This window comes from Rhinolophus sinicus, linkage group LG09, assembly GCF_036562045.2.
Source record: "Rhinolophus sinicus isolate RSC01 linkage group LG09, ASM3656204v1, whole genome shotgun sequence".
In the NCBI taxonomy this organism is placed as follows: Eukaryota; Metazoa; Chordata; class Mammalia; order Chiroptera; family Rhinolophidae; genus Rhinolophus; species Rhinolophus sinicus.
In genome coordinates, this window is record NC_133758.1 from 77,970,542 (window position 1) to 77,995,029 (window position 24,488).

At 34.5% G+C, this 24,488-nt stretch overlaps 1 protein-coding gene and 1 non-coding gene across 2 annotated transcripts in view; one reads left to right on the plus strand and one right to left on the minus strand.

The window, feature by feature from the left end:
• Positions 1-24,488, minus strand: part of SEMA3D (semaphorin 3D) — a 198,248-nt gene that overhangs the window by 97,412 nt on the left and 76,348 nt on the right. The window contains exon 3 of the mRNA XM_019753571.2: positions 13,156-13,316. Coding sequence (XP_019609130.1) covers positions 13,156-13,316 — 161 coding nt within the window. The remainder of the gene's footprint in view (positions 1-13,155; positions 13,317-24,488) is intronic.
• Positions 1,530-1,634, plus strand: LOC141567063 (U6 spliceosomal RNA). The gene has a single exon (XR_012489459.1). It is a non-coding gene; the product is annotated as a U6 spliceosomal RNA (small nuclear RNA).

Sequence of the window (24,488 nt, forward strand, 5' to 3'; positions counted from 1 at the left end):
AAGAATCTAGAAGTCACAAATAGAATTACCTTAATAATAACAACCTAGCAGATATCTGATTATCTTCCAGACTCTAAACATTTACTTAAAAAGAAAAAAAAAAAAAATCATTGTAGTTGTGCCAATATTTAAAAGATATAATTTTAGTTATGATTTATGGCAGGATTTTCTCTTACTTGCACCTAGTCATTAGAATAAAGGGTTTATTTTTTTTTTAAATATTCCTTTTGATTCCTTGTTAGTAAAGAATGTAAAGAAACAGAATTTTCCATAATTCAATCTAAAAACAAAAGAAAGCAAAAAAAACAAAAATGATACACTTTCATATTTCTATAAGGTTTGAAGAAATATGTTCAAGTAACATTTGTTTTTCGATAAATAAAGGGGCGAAACAGTAATAGAGAAAGACAGAGACATGCAGTTACATAGAGGAAGATATAGACATGTCAACTCTGGGTATAAAATAACACATTTCACATAGGGTCTCAGGTTTCAGCACGGTTTACACAATGCCCAAGAAATACCTAAAGTCCTGATATTATTTCAGTAGCCCAGTCAGTAACCTTTGAGACTGCCTGACTCCCAGACAGAAATCACACCTCTCACCTGAAAATACAATGTCCATGGTGTCTATAAGAAATTCTCTTGGTCATTGGGTAATGTGTACAGTTTTAAGGCAGTGATTATCAATATTCTCACTTCTCTCGGAATTCATGAGCAATAAAATGACACACACAGTTTTCCTGGACTGAGAGCTTTGCACATGCAGTATCATGCCTCATTAAAAGTTTACATTACGCAGGACAAAACAAGACACATACCCCCTTCCTGAAGATTGATACAGCTGCACCACTCCCTTAGACACTGACCCACAGATATTTTCCTTTCACTTATCAAAGGAGGGAATACCAGAAGCAGAGATGCCACTTGCATAATTGCCGTATTTAATTGTCCTGAAATATTCCCACGGAACACTAGTTCTTAACTAATGTATGATGTACCAGATACACGTTTTAAGGCTATCGTTTTGGTGGGGATTACTTGTTGGGACCTTGGAGCTTAGAGATCAAGGATCTCAAATATGCAGAAAGCTTACTGCTGCTCTCTCCTCCTACACGCAGGACAGACATATAAATCAAACAGATCTTCTCTGTAGATCCATATGAGCCCAAGAATCCCTCTCAATATAATTATCCAGGGTTTTAACCACTGTTAAATAATTAAAGGGTTGTAAATTGGTTTTGATGTGAGTGCTAATCAAGTTGATAACAGAAAAGTACTGTGGGAAACAAAAGTAAATAAATTTGTAAGATTTCTCCACTTGGAAGTGATCATTTATGGGGTTAATGTTTTAAAACAAGTATGTCTGATAAGTCAGTCCCCACATTCTGTAATTTTAATCTTGTTAGTATGTTGATGCTGTTTTCATATTATTTCACAATTGAAATTGATTATTTCCAAAGGATTAATTTTTGTATGTGATACTGGGAAGAATCAAATATTAACCTCTAAATGTATATGTATATATAGTGTTCTCTTCAGCAGCACATATAATAATACTGGAACCATACAGAGAAAATTAGCCTGGCCTGAGCAAAGATGACACACAAATTTGTGAAGCAGTCCATTTTTATTTTTTTTTTAAAGAATCAGAGTACAAATATATATGTATATTTTTTTTATTTTAGTTATAGAATACAGATTACCAGTATGAAAAGAGTTCATTCTAATGAAATGAAAATTGTTTCCCAATCATTTTACATGTATTCATTTGCTATAGTTATATTTTAAACACATTTTTGCAAAAGAGATTTAATATTTATTTTCTGATGAAAATATAGTGGGAACTGCATTCATTTAAAAACACCACCTTTGATCTAGTTATCATCTATTGATTTAATTTGCTTATTTTTATCTAAATCCAAAATGTTTTTGTTTGTTTGTTTGTTGAAGCATTTTTATTTCACTTTGAATACAAATAGGTAGGAGGAACTCACAAATTAAATTTTGCAATGTCCCTAAAAATTATTGTTTCATTCCTAATTTATATAATTCCTTAAGTTATCATTTGGTAAGATGAAAGTGTCAGGCAATTCATTTTTAATTATTTAATTTTAATCAAGAAACATTCAAATAGTGATAAGGCCTTATAACAACATCCTAAGGAAATTCTAATTATATCTGCTCCTTGTTTCAACTTTGGAGAAGCAATTTGATTGACTCAAGTTAGTAAGTCCAAGGTCAGTCAAATGCCCTTTGGCCTAATTCAGAGATGCCAAAACGACTGACTGGAGTACACAAGAGGAAGTTACAACTTGTTCATAAAACCTAATTAAAGACAAAAAATTCAGAGCCCTAAAAAATAAAAATGCAAGAGGCCATCTCTATCAAAGAACAGGATTCGAGTTTTGAACAGTTGCAAAGAAGTTGGATAAACTTTGCTCTAAATGTTGTATGGCACAAGTATTTGAATCAAAGGAGCAATGACTACTTTGGGTTCCATGGACAGAGAGGAAAGATATCTGAAATCAAAGAACGAAGTATTGAAAAATAAGGAGAGGAACACCAAAGGGAAAGCCTATATAATTAAAACTGGCTGGGGCACAAATTGTTACAGATGAGAAGTTTAAACTCTCAAATTTTTTGGTCTGATCTGCCCATGTAGCTTCCTTCCGGAAGTCTTGAGTGAGAATAGTCTCTCCCTTCTTTATTTTATTTTTTCCTTTTTTTCCCCTTAGAACTCAGTTCAATGCTTCTTTCACATTTAGTTTTCATCCACCAACCATCTCAGAATTCTAATACACTTGTTAAAAACTAATGTTGTGCTTTCAAATATTACATCAGTGTTATCCTCAGAATGAATGTTTTCTACCTGGAATATATCTGACCTCCTCTGGATGGTGCCTTCTTAAAAGTTAAGTGTCCATGTTAATATCATCTCCCCAGAAAAGCCTTCTCTGAAGACCAATCTCAAGTAGTTTGCCAAGAATAACATGGTTTTTAAAATAACACAGCATTAAGTGATATTTTATTTATTTCCTTTTTTTCTTCTCCATCACCCCACTCCCCAATTTAAAGGTATTCTCCATTATATTCCCAGCTTCTAGACAAGTGCTAGGAACATAGCAGGGCTTCAATAAATATGTACTGTAAGAAAGTGAGAGAAATGCTATTGCATCGTAAAAATTAAACGAAAATTTAAGGAATCCACAAATGAATTAGTAATTTTGAATCTGTGGTACAATTATGCTGGTGTCTAGATTTCAAAATTTCATAAGGCATACAGGTCAGAGGCTCCATTATCTTGTTAAAAGAGCATATAACTCATTGAGGTTTACTGGCCTCTTTTCTTGAGTGACAAGGGACATCGCTTCTTCTTCCTATCCTCTTTAGCACCTGGCACAGTATCACATGTACAATAAGCACTCCATAATTATAACAAAGTGATCTGCAGAGAATCCCTTAAAATGGAGACAGAGAAAGAGTTCTTGTCAGAGTTCTGGCAGGAGTGTGAGCCGTCTAACAACATCCTGACATCCCATTACAGTGACCAGATGGGACCTGCACATCAGCACCCGGGCTGGGGAGCCAGCACATCCATGAACGAGGCAATTGTTTTACCTCTGTGATTACTAGACAGCATGTGTTCCGCAGGCAGTAAGAACAGATTAATCACCATGAAACTAAGCAGGGTGCCTTATACAAAACGTTAATTTATTGGGATGTCCACATGGCTTCCAAGTGTTTATATTTTCTTAATTTCAAGTATGAACTAAGAATAAAAAGCAAGGCAATGTTCTTTTATCAATAACAGGATTTTAAATGAGAAATTATTTATTCTGAGCCTTTCCCCCTAAATAATAGCCTTGCAGGGTAAAAGCATTAGATGGGAATATCTTATTCAGCCATGAAGCAAGTTAATGAGCTAGAGTCAGAAGGTCATTCTGATTTATAAAAGCATTTCTGCTTATACTCATATAAACCCAGCAAGTACAGGATCCTCGTGTATGAAAACCCTCTTGTTTTAGACTTCCATGAGAAAAGGAAAACTATTAACAAAGTCCTTTTCATGCTACACAAAAAGGGCATTTAAATAATCCACTTAAAATTATTATATTTAAAATTATAAACTCATTTATTTTATTTTCCTAATAAAAGTGTTTTAAAATAGAGGCACGGTTTGGTGAATTTCAAGTAATCTGACTAACTGCTGTAATTATAGACCTACTGTTCGTGTTCAATAAGGAGAAAAATAATACAAAAATCACCAGTGCTAGGTAGAAGAAAAAAAAGATCATATTTGTAAACATAAAATTGTTTTATTAACATTCTGCTTTAAAAAAAAGTCATTCCTCTTAAAATATCCTACTTCTGGCTTAAATATTTCATCTTTAAGTTTATCCACTGTTTCCTTTTAAATAATTCTGACTTTTTTTTTTTTACTGGTTTTAATGTTTCAAAACCATTTTATGTACATTGTAAGATATAGCAAATAAATCATTTTTTTGACATTATTAAGAACCAAGATTTTTCAGTATAGGAGAAAAGAGATACAAGAAAAATACTTTAATGTTGCATTTTTTCCAGCTTTATTGAGATACAATTGACATATAACACTGTATAAGTTAAAGGTGTGCAACCTGATTATTTGATACACTTATATGTTGCAAAATTATTACCACAATAAGGTTAGTTAACACATCTATCACCTCACATAGTTACCTTTGTGTGTGTGTGGTGAGAACATTTAAGATGAACTATCTCGGCAACTTTCAAGTACATAATACAGTATTGTTAGCTACAGTCACCGTGCTGTACATTAGACCCCCAGAACTTATTTATCTTCTCAGAGTAAAGTTCTTAAGCAAATACGGGGACCTAAATTTTTGCAAGATGAAATTAAATTGTCTCCATAAAAATTATTCCATAAAAATGAGTACAATAGGTTGTATGATGTATATATTGCTTCAGTACATTGCTTTCTCATTTTAAAAAACATAATAAAACTTCCTTTTTTTAACCCCAGAAACACACTGATGATTTTTTACATTAAAAACAAATGTAAATAACTTTAAACAGAAAAATTTAAGTATTATGCTGTTTTTGCCTTCAACACTATAAGGTTACCTAATAGGTTTTTGTTGGGGCCCAGTTAAAGCCCTTCAGTTCTATTTAGCTAACATTGCAATTCTTTGATCATTTTATATGCAATATTTAATTTTGACACATATCAGTTTCAAGAGAAACAGATTAATCAAATAAAAAGGAATAAAGATGATTAAGTATCATCTTAACATGATACTAAACTATTTAAAGATTAATTTTGAAGATTATTTAAAAATGAATCAATACAGATCTAGATTCTTGATTTTAGCTTAACCTTGCTGGAGCCTAACAGAAATACTATTGAAAAGCACAGGAAACAAGATGTAGAACAGCAAACATTTTGACTGAGGCTGTTGATATCCAGAAGGTGAATAATGTTAATAAGAATATTAACATTCTCCATTTGCACTTGCTGTTGAACTTACAGTTCATGGGACATGGCGGACTAATGTCTAAAAGGTGAGAGAGAGACTGACAAGCTGCAGGGAAAACAGAGGACAGGCTCAATGGCTTCATGCATATCAGCCTGAACTTCTAGAGTGTGTGCAGGAAACTCCACACGATGGCTTCCCATGGAACAGATGGCAGCCACGGTCGCTCAAAAATGGGATGGCATGAGGTTATGTTAGGTCCTGTTCAAGAATGTTGAGAAAAGACTTCAGAAGTTAACACCTGGAGGAACTGCAATCTGTCACAGGATACAGAGTGAGAACATACCAATCCAAGGAGAAAGGCAGTCATGCTAATCCAGAAAACAGCAAGGGAAAGAATTTCAGAAAGAGGGAATTCCAAAAACTCATAAAAGTGCCTATGAAAGAAAAGTCACCATTAAATGTCTGACAAGACCAAAAAGTTGAGAGGTCCCTCTGACAAGGACAGTAGACATTTCTCCTCTTCCTTTCTCTTGATTGGATGCCAGAGATGTCATATACGGTGTTTAACAAGCTTAGGGAAGAGGAAGCGTGCTAGGTAGGGACAAGAGAGAAGAAGCCTCAGAACATCTCCCTACTCTCTCCCATGGCATGCCCAATCGGGGATAGGTAGAGGGAGCAGAGGTTCGATTTTAGGTCATGTTGGAAGTTTTATCACATTAGATGGGAACTTTTAATTGCTGGATAACAATGATCTGTACTACCTAAAACTGACCTCGAAAGCCAAGGGGCCTGCTGGAGTTAACGAACAAGTCCAGAACTGGTCCCACACAGTAGATTGAAAGGGAGTGTGGAAAGTAAAATAAAGTTGCTTATTATTATACTCTATGAGTTGACATACTGGTTGCTATTAGACTAATAGGTGAAATAAATAATAATCATAGTCTCAGAGTAAGTTTATTTCTCACTGATCCACTTTTCTGCCTCTATAGACCACTTGAAAAAAAAAATAAAAAAACAGGGATAAAGAAGAAAAAAGAAAGAAAAACAAGAAATAAATGCTTGACTAAAACAGATACAAAAGCAGCGCTTAGTTTAATAAATCATTCCCTTTGTGACCTGTTTGCTTACATCCTGTTTTAGAAATTCACTACATCCATGCACGCTTTGAACTGCTTCCAAAATGAGTAACATTTCCATATGGAAGGATCCCAACAATTCATTAACTCAGAAGCTCAACTAAGTAACATAACCAAACAGAGAGTACTGTGCTTTTTTTTATTTAATGTCAACTACGAATCCATTAAAAAGAGAGAGAGAAAGAGAAAGGGAGAGACTTTCAGCTTGTATATATTACTCCCGAAGTTTACATAGAAAGGACTCTTGATTTCATATGAATTATTTCTAGGATTCCATAGAGCTGGTTGAGGTACAGAATGTTCATTTGCAGTCACAGTGACAGATAACATGTAGTTTAGAATCATTTGTTTAGAAATCATAGGTCCTTAAACCATATTGCACAAATGTCAAACACTTTCATTACTATGATGTCTATCCTGAACAGGTTCCTAATGTATCACTTATAAATGAATGACAAATGGATGCAAATGTCCATCCACAGTTGAACACCTTTCTCAAGGACTACTGAAATCATTTTTATATGTCCTCTCTCTAACTCTAGAGAGGGGGTAGAATGTTAAAGGCAAGGGTAGGGGAATCTATTTTAACTTAAACTAGGAAAAATATACACATGGAGGGGAGAAACAACTCTGTTCTACTCCATTTCTCAAACATGTTGACCCTCACCCTAACTGAAAAAGGAAACAATAAACCTCAAGTTTCAAATCCAAATGCAAGCCATTTTTAATTAACCAGCTAATTAACAACAATCCAAATTTTACCCATCCACCGTGAACTAGTTCATATCCCATGCAAAATATGTGATTTTTCCCCATCCCTGAATTCCTATGACATGTGATCTGTCTCATTATTTTGGATCTCTAAAGATTTTCTGACTTGTCTTCTAAGTCATTTCACTCTGTTATGCCTTGTCTCCCTAACTAGGGCATGAGCAATGACAAGACCTGAGTTTTATATTCTATGAGGTCGGACAATTAACTTCGCAAACTCATCCTAGAGAAAGTGCTACATACCTCATTGCTGAATATCACTATGGTCACCTTCGAAATACTCCCCTTGGGAAGCTATGAACTGACACCAGTGCCTAGTCTACCCTTCAAAGTAATTTTGGAACTCTTTCTGGAATGACCATCAGAGCTGTCATCATATTACCCTTGATGTCTTGAATGTCATAAAAATGTCTTCCTTTCAATATTTCCTTTACCTTCAGGTAAAGAAAGTCATTGGGGTCCAGATCAGGTGAGTAGGGAGGGTGTTCCAATACAGTTATTTGTTTACTGGCTAAAAACTCCCTCACACACAGTGCTGTGTGAGCTGGTGCATCGTCGTCAGACAATGCCAATGCAAGATCCATGAATTATTGGCGAAAAGTTCAGGTCGTCTAACTTTTTTACACAGCCTTTTCAGCACTTCCACATAGTAGTAAAGTTGGTTAACTGTTTGTCCAGTTGGTACAAACTCATAATGAATAATCCCTCTGATAGCAAAAAAATGTTAGCAACATCATTGCAATAAGTTTGTGAACTTAATTGTCAGACCTTGTATCACAATAGTCTAAGTGCCAACAGAAGATAATCATGATTTTTAATGAAAAAAAAAGAAGAAAAAAAACAAAAAAAAAAACCACTGACTAAAGTAGAACAAGAAAAAAAAATTTCAAAGTTCAGTCACTAAAAAAGTATCTCAAGTTTTTATTCTACAAATGCATATAATTGGTTCCAACCCCAGACAATGACAAATCCAAATGAATCAAAGCAGCATTATTTTAGATATGATTCTGCTAGGAAATGTAGTCAATAATGCTTAAATTATGTTTAGTTATTTAATTTAAAAATATATTCTCTGTATATTAAATATTTAGTGGATAATGCTAAATAATAGAACTAGAATTTAAATATTTAGTGTATAATGCTAAATATTAGAACTAGAATAATAATATAGTCTTTAATTATTTTAGTCAAATTGCAATCTACTCCCTCTTGACAATGTCACTCCCCAACAACAATATTGGAGGGAGAGTATCAGCAAATTTTAAGAGATCTGCTGCACACTAGATTTCATAAAGCTTAGATTAAAATTTTAAAAATCACAGAAAACTTTTACAGAGGTAAATAAACTCTTACATAAACAAGAGAAGTATCTGTAAAGATTAGCAGATTTGTCAACTTTTACAAAGTGAGGTGGAGAAAAATAAATTATTTCAAGGATTTTTACTTGAAATGAATACTTCCCAAGTCTATCTCCTGAAAGAAAAATGAATCCTTACAGAAAATTTACTTATAGAATTACCTAATCTTGATAATTCTCTCCAAATAGACAATATACTTTTTTTTTGTTGTTTTTTTCCCATTGGCTGAGAAAAATTTATGTTTGTCTCAGGTAACCAAAGTTAATGAAAAAAAAAAAAGATTGGTCCCCTAATTACATTTTTCAGAAAGCTTGTTTTCTATTCCTTCCCTGTAAGTGATCAATGTGATTGATTTCTGAACATCTCTGCCACTGAAGGTAGTTGACAGGTGTAAGCAAATTGTAGTTACTTCACTCCTCTTTTGAGTTTAAGAATCAGAATTTACATGTTTCTGGCCAATTAACTGTGTGGGAGGGTTCTAGGAAAGGTTCCCTTGCTCCTAAGACAGAGACATAATAAGTTATGGTCTTTTACCTCTTTACATTTCATTGTTAGCATGTGATCGATGAAACTGTTGTAGCCATCTTGCTGGCAACCTAAGGATAAGGCCAACACCTAGAGTGGCAGACAGAGAGACAGAAAGAACTGGGTCCTTGATAACATCATCAAGCAGATGATATTATCATCTCCATAAAATGTGAGTGAGGGAACAATATAAACAGTGGATAAAAACATGGGAGGGGGGGAATGTGTTGAGAAGAGCTTTGGAAGCCAGCAGAAATCTGGAGTTTATTCAAGTTCCTCAGAAATCAGGAACTGCCAGAAGTGTATAAACCAGGAAGAAATATAAAATTTTTATTTTTTTAAGAGATAACATTGATGGTCATGGTGAATGGATTAGATAGGAAGAAAATGGAGATTCTCTTTTATAAGATTAACCCAGCTAAATAATGGTATTATCATTTACACTAGAGGAAAATATTGAAATGTTTTCCACCTTATCAGCTTGGCCTGTCAGCTGAGGCTTTTGTTGGAATTGCATCACGGCTCAGCTCTCCCTTTGTCTAATACTACTTCCTTAGCGACCCTCTCACACATGTTGATCCCAAGAATACTACCTTACAAATATCCTATAAGCTAATCTTCACCTCATAGTTGGTTTCTGAGGGAACTCAACCTACAACAAAACAGTCAGGAGTGATAAATGCAGTTCCAGATCCACGTCTTTCCCTTGGAATGGCTGCTTCTGAACGCTCCATTTTGGTCTAGTGTTCAGGGAAGAGAATGTCAAATCAGTGTGCATAAATGTCCCAAACTTGTCCCAGAGAGGAATCCACAGGGCATTTCTTAACTAGAGAGAGGCTTTATGAAGCAAATTTTGAAAAGCCTCTTAAACTATGAGGTATCACATCCCCCATGATGTGTGCTTAAACTTGCCCTTAAGTCTATTATGTCCCTGTAGAAACAGTCCTTCCCCTCAAAAACAAACAAACAACAAATAAAATAATTAGAATGTTATTATCCCTCTTATGTGTATTTATAAATGTCAAAGTTAAAAACAAACAAAACAAAACAAAACAAAAAACCTCAGTCTACTTAATTTTTACTTACTTTCTGGATTGTGAAAATGCCCTAATAAGTCTGGTTTTAACTTTCTTCCTCTACAGTCATTTACGCATCAAAGTTACTGAGCATATACCTGCACCATTCATTGTAGACTTAAAATTGATTCTGAACAGAGTAAAGATAATAAGAAGGGTATTATGAACTATTTATTACTGAATTAGTTTTGTGCATGATTTTGCTATAATTTCTGGTCATTCCCTATTAAAGGCTTGTGGCCAATATGAAATGATAATGGCTATTTTTCAATAGGCATAGTCTTGTTTCAACAAAAACTTTAAGTAAACATATATCCTAAATTTCAGTACTTCAATTGAACAAGTTCTATAGAATTTTTCTTTTTTTTTTTTTTTTAATTTCCTAGAGGGGGAAAAAAAAATCCCAACCAGTCACTCATAACTCAATTATGTGTTGTATATTGCTTTCACTCCAAGGAATACAAAGGACATCCTTCAGCCCCACAGAGTCCCAACATGTGTGGTTTCTTCCACAGAGGAGTCTGGATTTTTGCCGAGGGGCACGGAGCCAATTCAAACCACGTAGGTCTAAACACTGCTAAAGTACTACATCTTGACACTTACTTGCTGCTGTGGAGTACCTTTTCACACTGGAGTGATTTATATAAATTTCAAAAGGTGGATACCTACACAAACATAAATTCATACCTTTACGTACATAACCCCTTTATGAATTATACATGTAATACAGACATAAAATAATATCAGTTAGGCAGGAAATCTCAAGTACAGACCCTAATTTTATAATGTGTATAAATAACCATTTATTTCAATAACATCATAAGGGAAATCAATATTTCGTAAATATTTATTTTATTAAATATTAGCAGATTTCAAACACGGAATATGGCCAAAGAGAAATTTGCTTAAAATAGTAACAGACAGAAGCTGTGCTATCAGAATTTATTTTAAGCAATGATCTAATACACTCCGTTCAGATAAATGGACTTTTTCTTCCAATCCCTGAAGGCAGAAAACAGCACAAAAACAAATTTCCTTAAAAGTATGAATTGCTTTTTACTATTATACTTAAACCGAGACATATTTGGAAAAATGCTGTTAGCTATGTAGCATCCCTTAAAGCAAAAGAGCAAAGTTGACTAAGATTTTCTTTGGACTCTTTTATAAAAAGATTCATCCCCTGCTAAGATATTTACTGATGGCTGAGATTTAGTTGATACCATCAAAAGGCTCTCCTAGGAGTATGAGTCCTCAAAAAGAATCCCAAAGAAAAAAATAAACTTTAAAAATAAATGAAAGGGAGCAATAATGGCAGAGTAAAGGTAAGCTTTTCAATTCTAGCACATAATCAAATGCTTATTTCACTTTACTGTAAACAATATCCAGGCTATAGAATAATAACTTTTTTAAAAAGATAACAATGATTTTGTAAGTATGTTTGGATTAAAACAAGTCAGGAACAACTACTGACAGTATTTTAACCCTCACTTTTATTCTAGAAACATAGATTATAAGAAATGCGCACATATGCATTTGCATTCAAAGACTATTATTACTTTATCAAGTCTGAGCATTCATAAAAAATAAATAACCCCTTTGCCTTTGGTGGATCTCGATCAAAAATGTGTGAAAAAAATTAAAAGTTAAAATGATTCAAAAGCAAAAACAATTGTTTCTCACGCAGACATTAATTAAGCAATATTAATATATATGGAGATAAACATTTCTCCTATGTAGACTAAAGCACTCAGTGTTGATAACATTCAAATAATTAAGCAACTGATATTTAGCTATTAAAAACATCTCAAAATTACAAAGTTAAAGTGGTCATTGTAGATGAATACTATATGAAGCTTCACTGTCCTAAGATGACCTATAAAGAACTCTTTGAATGGGGAGAAGTCTCTACTAACTCAATAATGGGAACTATTGACCTGAAACCTTGCAATGACTCCTAGTATTTATTTTGGGATACAAATGGAAAAGAAGAAGAAACACAATCACAGACGCCTCATAGATGCAGAATAGGTCATATAGTATGTCTTCTCATTAGTCATTTAGTCCCTTCCGGTCTTCGTGTCTATATTTGCTTGCATAGAAACAGATACTTGCTAAAGTACTAGCTAGTAGTAAGTCCTAAAGTGTTGCACCCTTTCCTTTGGGTATCACGGTGCTGTTCAAAATGTGGGATACAGCAGCAAGTGCCTTTTGTGTTTTGTGTATATTTCATTTTAAGAAAAGGGAATTTGTTTTTAATGAGCCCATAGTTGGGGCATTATTAATCTCCACTGTTGGAGTGTAATTGGGCCATAGGAGAAATCTGTTTAGATATAAAATGAGAGTGTGGAGAAACAGTGTGGTGTTAAAATACTACCATAGTCACACTATCAATTTAAAGTGTGCTTGTTGTTTGAAAGTTAACAAAAAAATTAAGTTTACAATAATTGCTATGCACGCAAATGTTAACACTTGATGAGAACTCATTTGCCAGCTTTTCAGTCAGGAGCTTTGCATTCCTCTTGAATGATGTAAACAATCCATTTCCTTCTTCCAAGCCTTTCATTCATATTTTCAAAGGTTATAGTATTATACTCATTCACTCTTAACAAAGAACACGTATATGTACTTAAATCCTCATTTACCACCCCTCCCCCTTTATACAACCTAACACTTCTGTCAGAGGCAATATATTCTTTTTGACATGTAATTGAACTATACTGCTTTGGACATTGAGTCATTTAAAACAAAACAGAAACAGAGAAGGGCACAAAATAAATGCATCCAGTCAAATATATATAAATAAACTGACCTTCTTAAAATTTTTGTTTAAGTCGACCAGACTGAGCAGGAAGATGTGATCCTTGGTTCCCAGGAGCAGCCGGCTCCTCTCTTCATCTAACAGAATGGTTTGGAAATCCAGTCCTTCTGATGAACCCAAAAAGGGAATGCAGCTATTTGAAAGCAGCAAGTCTATGGGAAAGTAAAAGAACAATGGAATAAAAGAAAAACATTCTTAATAACCAAGATATTCATTTACCTCAATACATATACATTGTCCCACTTTGTAAATGCATGAAAGCTCCAGTTTATATATATATGCAGTTTTTAGCACTTTCTCATTTAGAAATAGATGTAATTTACTATATTTGATTTTATTGATACAATATCTTAACGCATGAAAAATGCATGATATTAAAATGTATATAAAAACATGTTAATACAAAGAAATTAAACGTGAAATATTTTACAACCCTGTGTTCACCTCAAGTTACAAATTAACTACTTTAACTACAGTGATATTTGCAAACTGATTAAATTAATCAATATATGCAAAGTAAGCCTCAAGCTAAGTGTGTGGTAAATCTCATAGCATTCTCTCTCCTCCTACTTTAGGTAGTATTTAGATTGATGCCAATGTTTGGAGGATTACACTGTACCTATTTCATATTTATCAGGAAGATGTAAACTAAAGCCCAATTCAAAGACACGGATTGTGAAAGAGATGTGATCCTGAACCAGTAATGGAATCAGAATTGTAAAGCGGGAGGAACTTTGAAAGTCAATTAATACAAATTTATGATTTTACAAATGAAGGTTTAATTCCATCAAGGTGAACCACATGCTCTAAAGTCACAAAATTATGTAATGATAAAGCTGATAATCTAACCTCAGTCCCACTCTCCGTTTCTCTTTAAGACTTGTCTATAGGTCTTCATTCTTTATCTTATTCATATGTGATATGGACAGACTCTTATTTAAGTTTAGGTCTGGGTTTATAGGAACCTAAATCTTTCAACAGATTTTACCTCAAGTATTTATACCCTCTCATTTTCACAACTCTAGAGTTACATACCAATAAGATAATAACATCATTAATCACTTTTTCAAAAACTCCATTATATGTTACTGGACATTAAACCTTAATCATTATTTTCAAGTAATTCATTATAAATTGATAAGATAAAAATAGATAATATCTCAGAAATAGGCATCAAGATACTTCTAAAATGTATCATAGCAGTCTCAACCTGTCTAAAATGGAGATTTTGGTCCCTGAAATTGAAAGCCTTACATTCCATCCATCAACTGTGGGCTTTATTCTTATTTCAAATTTTTGAGAATTCTCTTCACTCGTTTTTTCTAATTTACAATGGTTAAATGTTGTTTTCCTTAGTCTCAGTTTGTCTTAGTTTTGACAAACCCAAAGGCTGTATGCTGAAGAAGATATGATGCTATCTGAATTCTCAAGTGAGTATAGCTTTACCAAAGATAAATGTCTTATTAATATTTATGAATCATGCTTTGTGTACACTGGATGAAGTATGAACTCTATACTAATTATTTTTCTATTAAGCTAAATATAACTTTAATAGGTTTTCAGACTAGAAACACATTGGAATAATATATTTTAGCATCTCCAAATGCAGTAAGTCTATTTTTGCAGGTCTAATATCAAGAAAAAAAAAAATCCATACTAGTTGTAAGTAGAACTCAGGAAAGAAGAATGGAACAGACAGAATAGATAAGACAGGTATGATCCAAAGCATTAACAAGAGAAAACATTTCACACAAACTTGTATTCAATCAGGCAATTCTGTGTCTTCCATGGGATTTCCCCTTGTTTAATAAAGAATTAAGTGGACAACATGGAAAGTATGTAAGGGAATTTCCAAGAGTATATATTGACCCAATTTAGAGAAGAAAGTAGGTTACATGATATAAATACTTATTATTTCAGTGTCCAGTGGTAATAATCAACTATTTTGAACCATGTTTTGCAATATTAATTACAAAATGGAACATGGCTTAGCCCAATGAGTAAGAGAGGCAGCTTTAGGTCCAGACCACCCGGATCATCATAGCCTATCCTCACAACTCTGGCTATGTGATCTAGGACAAAAACATTCATTTCTCTTTACCTTAGTTTTCTCACCTATAAAATGGGGATAATAATAGAAACTATGTAAGAAATCGAGTAGGTGTGAGGAATAAATGAGTTAATCTATGAAGCATTAGAATAGTGCCTGGTGCATAGTAAGTGCCCCGTAACTATCAGCTGTAATGATGATGATGACGTATTTTTTAAACTCTATACAAAACCTATAAAAAGGAAGTAATATTTCCCAATTCATATAATTGTCATGATGTAAAGGAGGTGATTTATATAAAATTCTTAGAAAATGCCTTGAAGATAGGAAATGTTCAAAAAATATGAACTGTTATTTTGAACATGATTATTAAACTCCATTTGGGCCAAATATGTTGTATTTAAGAAAAATACTATCTCATCTTCCATTAAACATGGCTGATGGAGATTAGAACATCTCTATTTTTTTTAGAATATTGGACTATTATAAAGCTATTCAATCCACAGCTATTTATAAGCATCTAGTACTTTTAGGTATTGAGCGTGTTGCTAAGTTTGTGGGATGACTGAGTCCTGCCTCCAAGGGGCTCGCAGATCAATGTGCAAATAGATATGTCCACGAAATAAAACATAAGTGAAATTAATTCTAATAGAAGTATATACAAACATCAACATTTTCCAATCACCTTACAAAAGGAGGTGATATTTGAGAACAGTCTTGAAAGATAGATAGAAGCTTTACAAGAACGATATAAAGAAAAGTTTACTGAAGGCAGAAGAATACTAGAATGTACAAGGGCATATATCATTGTATGTTGCACTCATACACCGTGTTTTTAATATTTCTCCTATTGTGGAGTGTGAGCTCTTTCAAAGCAAAAACCATATCATGGTTTTTGTTCAATGATCATATGTATCGTTGAATACCCAACACCAAGCTCAGAGTCTGAGACAAAGTAAGTACTTCATAAACACTTGTGGAATTGAAATAGTTCAGTATGCTGGCACACAGAGAATGTGTGGGGAGAGTGAGCCGTTAGGCTGGACATAAAGGCAGCCCCAGAGAATCAGGGCCTAAGATGGCAGGCTGGGGGGTTTGGATACTGTGTAAGTAACTGGAAGCCACTGAGATATTTTATGCAGAAAAGTGACAAAAACTACAACTGTATGTTAGAAGAATAAGTCTAGCTGCAGTGTTCATGATGGATGAGAAGCAGAAAAGGTGGAGGAAGGGAAACTACCCAGAAAGTTTTGAAAAGATGGTGAGTTCTGAATTATGGTAATGTCAATCAGAAGAGGAAGATATTTAAGAATTTCCCATGTCATTTTGTGTTTCTACTTACACAGTGAAGGGAAGAAATATAAAGTTGACGTAGTCTTTTGCTTTATTTTCTTTCATCATAACCGATTCTATTAGTTTCAAACAAATGTGACAAGGAAAAGCAGCTGCAAAAATAGTGAATAACCTGAAGTATTATCATTTCAAAATGATTTAATGCTGCCTTGTGACAATGTTAGCATCAAAACGATTAAAGCATGCTTCGCCAACCCTTTGTAGCCAAACAAAATAATTAGACTTAAGCATTACATATGAAAATTTCTCAGGCTGACGCACATATTTTGAAAAGACCTTGGGACAGGGATTGGAACAGGTTCCCTCTTCCCCAAGCAGCTTATCTTTCTTGCATTTCTGCCAAACTAAGCAAAGTCATTTTTGTTTCCACGGGATCATCAACTAAAGCCAAGGGGGAAAAAAAGGTTAAGTCCATAGCCTGCATCTTAACACCTAAAGCGAATACACTCCCAGGATTTCAGCAATCAGCAATGGATGCTGGCTCTGCAAACTGAAAACTCATGAAAGTTAAAACACTAATAATCTGGCAATATATTTCAGGACTTTATTTTTTTCTCCTAAACTGGCAACTGTCAGGCATGTATTTTTAAGGCTGTCCATACTTTTAACCTTTATGAATGGGAACCCTTTTTTTCCGGATTGGGTAGTGGGTAGGTGTGTTGCTTCTCAGACTCGTTTCAGTGGAGGCCGGCTCTGCACTTCCTTAACCAGCCCCACATTTCCTCAGATGACAGCAGCATTTATCTCCAGGTCCTAAATGCATTCGTTGTTCTGTCTACCTAAACCTGTGACCTAATCCACCATGATCACTTCTTCTAACTCTTTGTCCTAAGATCTTCTTCTCAGTTTGTCATCTCACTCAATCGCCCAGACTCTCAAATCCTCACTCTTCTTCTAGCAATACACTCTTTCGGGAAATCTACATGCTGACTCTTTTTGAAATAAATGAAACAAAGATATGATCACTTATTTATTGCACTGGTTTCAATATGGAAATTATGCATGTGATGGATTTTAATTGAGTGATGACACAGACATGGAGTTCAGGACCCATGATCAATAAACTACTACAGAGCAACAGGATGATCCTGAGGGTCCAAAACCCTATGCGCAGTGTGATATCTGCATGTGTTTGTATGTGTGTGGACATTTTTTCTGTAGTATGCCCTGAGTCTTCATCAGCAACTCTTGGTGTCTTACCAAAAGTCACAGGGAAAATTGTATGTTTCTCACATATAGTTAATAAACTTATTTAGAATAATTTCTCATTTCTAGCACAAGAAAGTGAGTCACTACCCTCATAAAACTTCACTTTTAAAGGCAAACAATTGACTCATCTAAGATCACCAGGTACTCTGACCATGCTGCAAAGACTGATAACAATTCCACTCTCATGGATTGCACAGCCTAGTGGAGAGGAAATGCTCACCCACAATGAAAATGAAAATATACTCGTGACAAAGGATAATAGTACTTAAAGTAGTAGACTGCTGTTACATATCTTTCAGGGTAAAATGGAAAGACCTTCCTATCGGTATTTCCTTTAGCAAGCCAAATAATGCTATTTCAGTTCCCTCACCAATACGTGTGGGTAGAAAAACCAAGTGATCGCTAAGCTCCTTCCAACACTGGAGCTCTACGGCATTAGAACCTTATGTTTAACTTGGTTAAAACTGAAGACATGTTAAATATTTAGCAAACTGTCATTCACCTATCTGTTCCTGGTCATTGCTCTGTTCTTTGGAGTAGGTAGTCTCTAATCCGTGGGAAAAACAAATATACAGTATAAAGCAATTAGGGCTAAAGGAAGAGCTTCTCCTGTTTGCCTCACATGGTGCTAATTCGGTGAAGTTCAGAAGAATTAAGTGGGCTTCACGAAACCCATTTGCTCTTGGAGACCAAGCACAGGAACCACGAATGTCCTCAAGCACAGCCAGATGCCCCTCCACGTGAGGGGAAAGCTAAGGATCCCATAATCCCTGCTCCTGTTGGAAATAAACATTTCTTCCAAAGAGTATTCTTTGTATCTCCCTTTTAGTGTCCCTTTAATACAATTGTTTTCAGCCCGAAGAAACATTTGATCTCATGGTCTACATTCTTCCTCTTCACCCCAGAAAGGAAGGGAGTGGTTAGTCACATTGAATCTAATAAATTTAGGATTGAGCAACAAAGACTTCCTCAATGTTTGACTTTTAAATGAATGAAATCCCCTACTCTTGAAATGCTGCATTTATTGCCAGATATCCTGAACTGGGTGGAGTTGAGAGTTTCTCTCATAGAAGTCTACATAGTTAAAAAAAAAAGAAAAAAAGTCTTCCAGTAACCTTTAAAAAACAGTGAAAGAGAAGAGTTTGCTTTTTTTTTTTTGTTTGTGTATGTTTGTGTGTGTGTGTGTGTGTGTGTGTGTGTGTGTGTGTGTGTGTGTTTAAAGAAGAAAATCAAAGTTATTAAAGGCAGAACTTTATGAGGTAAAAAGAAAATCACCTTTCAGGAAAGTGAATTTCCAATCTACTCCAATCTAAGGAGTAGAATTCGTCAGCAGAGAAAGCTGACAAGTTAATGTGGGTCCAGATCAAAACCCAGTTGCCTTTCCCTGCCATCTCAGGATATTCAGCATAAGTTCTTGTCCCAGCCACTCCTCTTTTTCATCAAGGAAATAGCCATTGTATCAGTACGGCGGTGCTGAGGTTTCTTGAATACAGTAACGTCTCCAGTGTGTTCTCTATAAAGCTAAAATAGACAGTTTGGGGAATACAATCAATAATGTTGTAAAGATTTTGTAGGGTGTCAGGTGGGCACTTGTATTATTAGGAAGACCACTTCATGGGTGGTGTAGATGCCTGACCACTGCGCTATACATCTGAAGCTGAAGCTGAAAAATACTGAATGTCAACTATAATTTAATATATATCTATACAGTACAGGTATACGGAGTACAGCATAGGGAATAGAGTCAATGGCATTGTAACACCTAAATACAATGTCAAAGGGGCAGTAGATTGGAGGAGGGGGTTATCACTTTGTGAGGCATGTAAATGTCTAACTAGTACATTGTTTTGTACACCTGAAACTAATTTTAAAAAGAAGTAAAGGAATTTCTATTCCTGCCTTCACCATAAATTCAGCTTTTCCTTCTTGAGCTTTGAATTCCCAAGGCTTCCATACTGCCTGTTAGTATTCAAAGATTCCATCTATGGAATTCCTTCTTCCCATAGTTTTCAGAAATGTTTTGGCTATCAAAGCATCCTCCACCCCCAGTTCCCCCCAAAATAGCCTGTTCTCAGTTTGGATCAGGAATTAAGTAAAAGGAGCAAACTGTTCACTCCAAAATGAAAATTAGTCTCCAGTGCTATGGCTCACTCAGCCCCTTTGGCTCTCTGTGGACTTGTTTTTGTGTCTTCAGCTTTTGGTACAAGGCAAAGCATGGGATCTCTCTTGGATTCAACCTTTGAAAGTTAATTCATCTTACATTGGCCCCACATGACTTCCAATTAGTTTTCTGATGCTTGAGATCATATAAAATGATTCTGGTTACCTCCACCTATCAAAAATACCAATTAATCTCTATTTATATATATATTTAGTCTCCAGAGCCAACTGCTCAAACATTATCAAGTGCATAAAGAAATGTTAGTTAAACCTAAAATCCCTACAAAAGACTACTTCAAAATTATATGTCTATGTTATATTATCATTATACTTCCTTAGGTGAGAAGTCCAACCTTGTTTTCTTCCTGTAAATGCAAGTCCCAATCAGAAAATAAATAAATAAATAAGTAAAATTCTCATTTACTCTTCTGCAATGGAATGTTGGAGACGATTCAGTTTTTTAGGTCTTAGACAGATCATTATCTCTGTCAATAATAAATCAGATGATACCACATAGGGAAACATAAATTAGAAACAAATAAAGGCTGTTATATCATCAGAGCTGTGTTCTTGCCAGGACAGGATATGGAGTAGGAGTGGGCAATTTTAAACTGTCACATTTCCATCTACATCCATGCTTTTAAATCACAGGTTTGTTCTTATTTGGCTAGTTTTCAATAGTAGATGCTTTCTATAATCCATCACAGATGAGATTCATAATTTATGATTATGAGACCTTTTAAATTCTTACTTTGAGTAAGAATGACTCCTTTTGAATTCTCAAAAGCTTTGCTACAGTAATTTTTCCTTTCGACCTATAAAAAGAGGTTAGCATTATAAATACCTAGTACATTTCCAGAAGAACAATGCCGTAATAGAATACACCTTCTCAGAAATAGCTGAGAGGATAATTCAGGAGAAGATTGATTCTACTTTAACAATTATTTCCTTAACTCCCTTCAAAGTATTGAGAATTTCTCCCTTTTTCAAATTTCAAGGAATATTTAAAATCAAAATACCATGTCACAAATGAATGTAGGTTTATTTTCAATCAAATATGTGAATTTAATTTTTAAAAAGACTCAGAAAATCACCTTAATCCACCACCTACTACTGATTCTAAAAAGCAACACAAACGTGACAGTGAATAATCCCTCAAGCTAAAATCCCCACAAACTAACGCATAGAGCAAAGAGTTATGAGAATAACTTAAAAGGTAACTACTACCAGAGGTGCCAAAAAAACGTATACAAATGGACACTTTGGTCAATTTTGCTCAAGCAATAGTTCACCATAATCAGAAATGTCTGGACGCTGATGGTAACCACTTTGAGCTCCTCTTGTAATTGCAAAAGTCAAACGAGACTTATATTCATCTCTTGTTATTGGTATATATTGATTACTAAAATTTTAATACATTTTTTCCTTTCTTAAAATGTCTATACATTTCTTTGGTACCCTCTGTATTTTAAAAAAATATTACTTTAAAAAATTCATTATATTAATCAAAATTAAGCACATGCACATGAAAAGGTAATGTTAAAAGGCATACATAAGCCCATCTGTCTCCTGTCTTCTTCTCTGTCCCCCAATCTAGCCCCCAGTTAACACATTTACTAGTTTATTTTCTATTCATGTATATATTACTAACTTTTAAAATGTCATTTTTAGACATTTCTATTGAATTCCTGTTTACATAAGTTAAGAATTTTAGATTTTTTTATTCCAACTTTCCCTCCAACCAAGCTCCTAATATTAAAATATGTAATTTTTATGAAACCTGTATTCAATGATTCCATTACTATTGCGAAGTAAATATTCTTCCCTACTTAGAAAAGTAGTGTTCTCTGATTACACTTTCTTGAAAACAAAATATTGCTTTTATTAGTAATTTCCCAATTGTTACATTTGCTTAGTTTTCTATAAGATCCTGGTCAAATGTTTCTATACTTTCTGAAAAATGCCTCCCTAAAATCTTCAAATGAAATTCCGTGTGAGTGTTTTTTGTTTTTCTCCTGGTGATGGAAAGGCCCTTTTTAGTGCCTGTCTTTTTCCTCTTCTTACAGTCTGGATTGGCTGTTATCTGACCTGAGGAACAGCTATCTCAAACTTCCTTCTACCTCTCTTCTATTATGAATTCCATCTTTCCTGGAATCCATGTCTTATTTTAGTGAACACATCTCCAGAAGTTTCCTAAGAAAGGTTGACTGAGATTTAAATTCTGGAAACGTTCCATGTGTGAAAATGTTTCTAATTTACTTTTATTGATAATTGGGCCAACTATACAATTGTAGGTTGAACAGCACTCAACCCCACAATGCTAAGGCATTTGTACACTATCTGCCAACTTCCAAAGTCACGTTTGAGAAGTCCGATGTTATCCATATCCCAAGCCTTTAAATGTGTCTTCTATGTTTCCTGGCAGTTATTTAAATCACTTCCTCTTGCTACTATGAAATTTAAAATAATTGTCCTGAATATGTCTTGGTTTTGTTTATTTGTTTGTTTTCACTTATCATGCGGGCCACTCAATGTGATGTCTGACCTAAAATTTAATTTCCATTGATTCAGGAAAACTTCAATTTGGCTTTTCATTCAGAACAAAAGGATGTCAGTTATCTGTAGAACTTTTCTCTAGGTTTTCTCTTGGTATAGGTGTCCGGAGAGTTTGCATCAGAATACACACATAGACTTCCCAGAGGGAGATTAAAAGTACATCATAAAACAATGTTCTCCTGAAATTCAGGCAGTATTCATAGGGCAAAAGCAATTCAATAATGTTTCCCATAAATTGTTTTTCTCTCATAAATTGTTATTTCTACTGATGACTTCAAAACAGACAAACCTAAATCCCATTGCTTCTCCCAAGTCACAGTTCAGAATTTCCAATAGCCTGCTTGTATTGTTTTCCACACGGCAATCTCATCCTATTGGCTTGTATTGTTTTCCACACAGCAATCTCATCCTATTGGCTTGTATTGTTTTCCACACAGCCAACTCATCCTATTGGCTTTAATGACATGACCTAGTCCCCAGGCTCAAAATGTCAGAATCATTTTTAGTTGCTTTTCCATATCCCCTTACTCTTTTTTCCCCTTATTTAAATTATTGGTACCTCTAAGTCTATTTCATTTCCCTAACACCAACATCCAGCTAAATTTAAAGCCTTGTAGATTCTATCAAATTTCCTATTCTCCTCAAATATGTATCTCCACTGTCAGCCAGGCTAAGATCCATATTACTACTTCTCTAAATAACTGTGACAGGCTCCTATACAACTTTGCTCTTCTGTGTGCCCCTCTCAGGCAATCCCTACCACATAATGCTGCCTATTCTGTTTTTTTCCCCTAAATCACAATTAAGTTAGGTCAATTTCATGATCAAAATCACCCAATGCCAGCATATACTTCACTTAGTAAACCCTAAGTAAGTTAGCTCCAATGTTCAAAGCTCAATTTCATACCCAACCACCTCTGAAATTCTTTGAAATGTTTGCTTTTATTTACTCTAATCCCAAGGTATGAATCTTTTTGCAGTTATTTTGTCCCTTAAAAAGACTAAAAACCCTTGCAGATAAGAATAACGTCTAAACCATTGCCGTAATCCACCACCACTTCTTGCACATAAATCTAATGCACATTTAACTAATGATTTTTCAAACTAGTGATTCTTGTTTGCATTAGTTTATCTACCTTCCATCTAAATCAGGATTTATTACAGGCTTATTAATAATTTAGAGAGGTTAATGTGCTTGCCATTTGGAGATCCAATTGTGGCTCTTATGCTTTGCAATCATAAGAAGTTCCTGTTGTGATCTCCAAATGTTCATGTGTGCAGTGGGGAGGGGAGCAGGTCTGAAACAAAACACTCTAGAGCAGTGCTCCTCAGGATTTAACATGCATTTAAATCAGCTGGAATTCTTGTGAAAATACAATGCTCATTTAGAAATCTGGGGGGGTAGTGCTGAGATGCTGCATTTCTAACAAGTTCCCAGGTTATGTGGATATTACTGGTCCTTGAAACAGTGCATTGTGGCCCAATGCACTGAAGAACTGGACCCCTTCCTTCTTCACACTAGAGTTTTTCTCAAACCTTTAAATGATGACATGTATTAATTTATGCAAGATGGCCAAATTATTTTCTTTTCCTTTACAATTCTACATTGGTCAAATCCATATAACCCTAACTTAATTAAGTTATAACGTAATTGCTATAAGTGATAAATGACCTGCTTAGTTTAAACCAATGATATATAAACTTCACCCCCTTAGCTTCCCCTGACAAAGAAAGGAAGTACATTCATTTAATATGCATTAACCTGGAAGGAAGATGCAAAGGTGACAAATTATGATAAATTATTGATTTTCAAGTAAAGTTCCTGTTATCTGGCGTGGAAATTCCATCCATGATACCTAAATATAATTATATTTTTAAAGACCAATTCTCTTCATATCTTGCTTCAATTAATTCGATAATGTATTATGTTTGGTCTCCCTTTGAAGCCCATTATAACATCCATTTTGTGCTTTATAATATCCAAGGAACCTTCCCT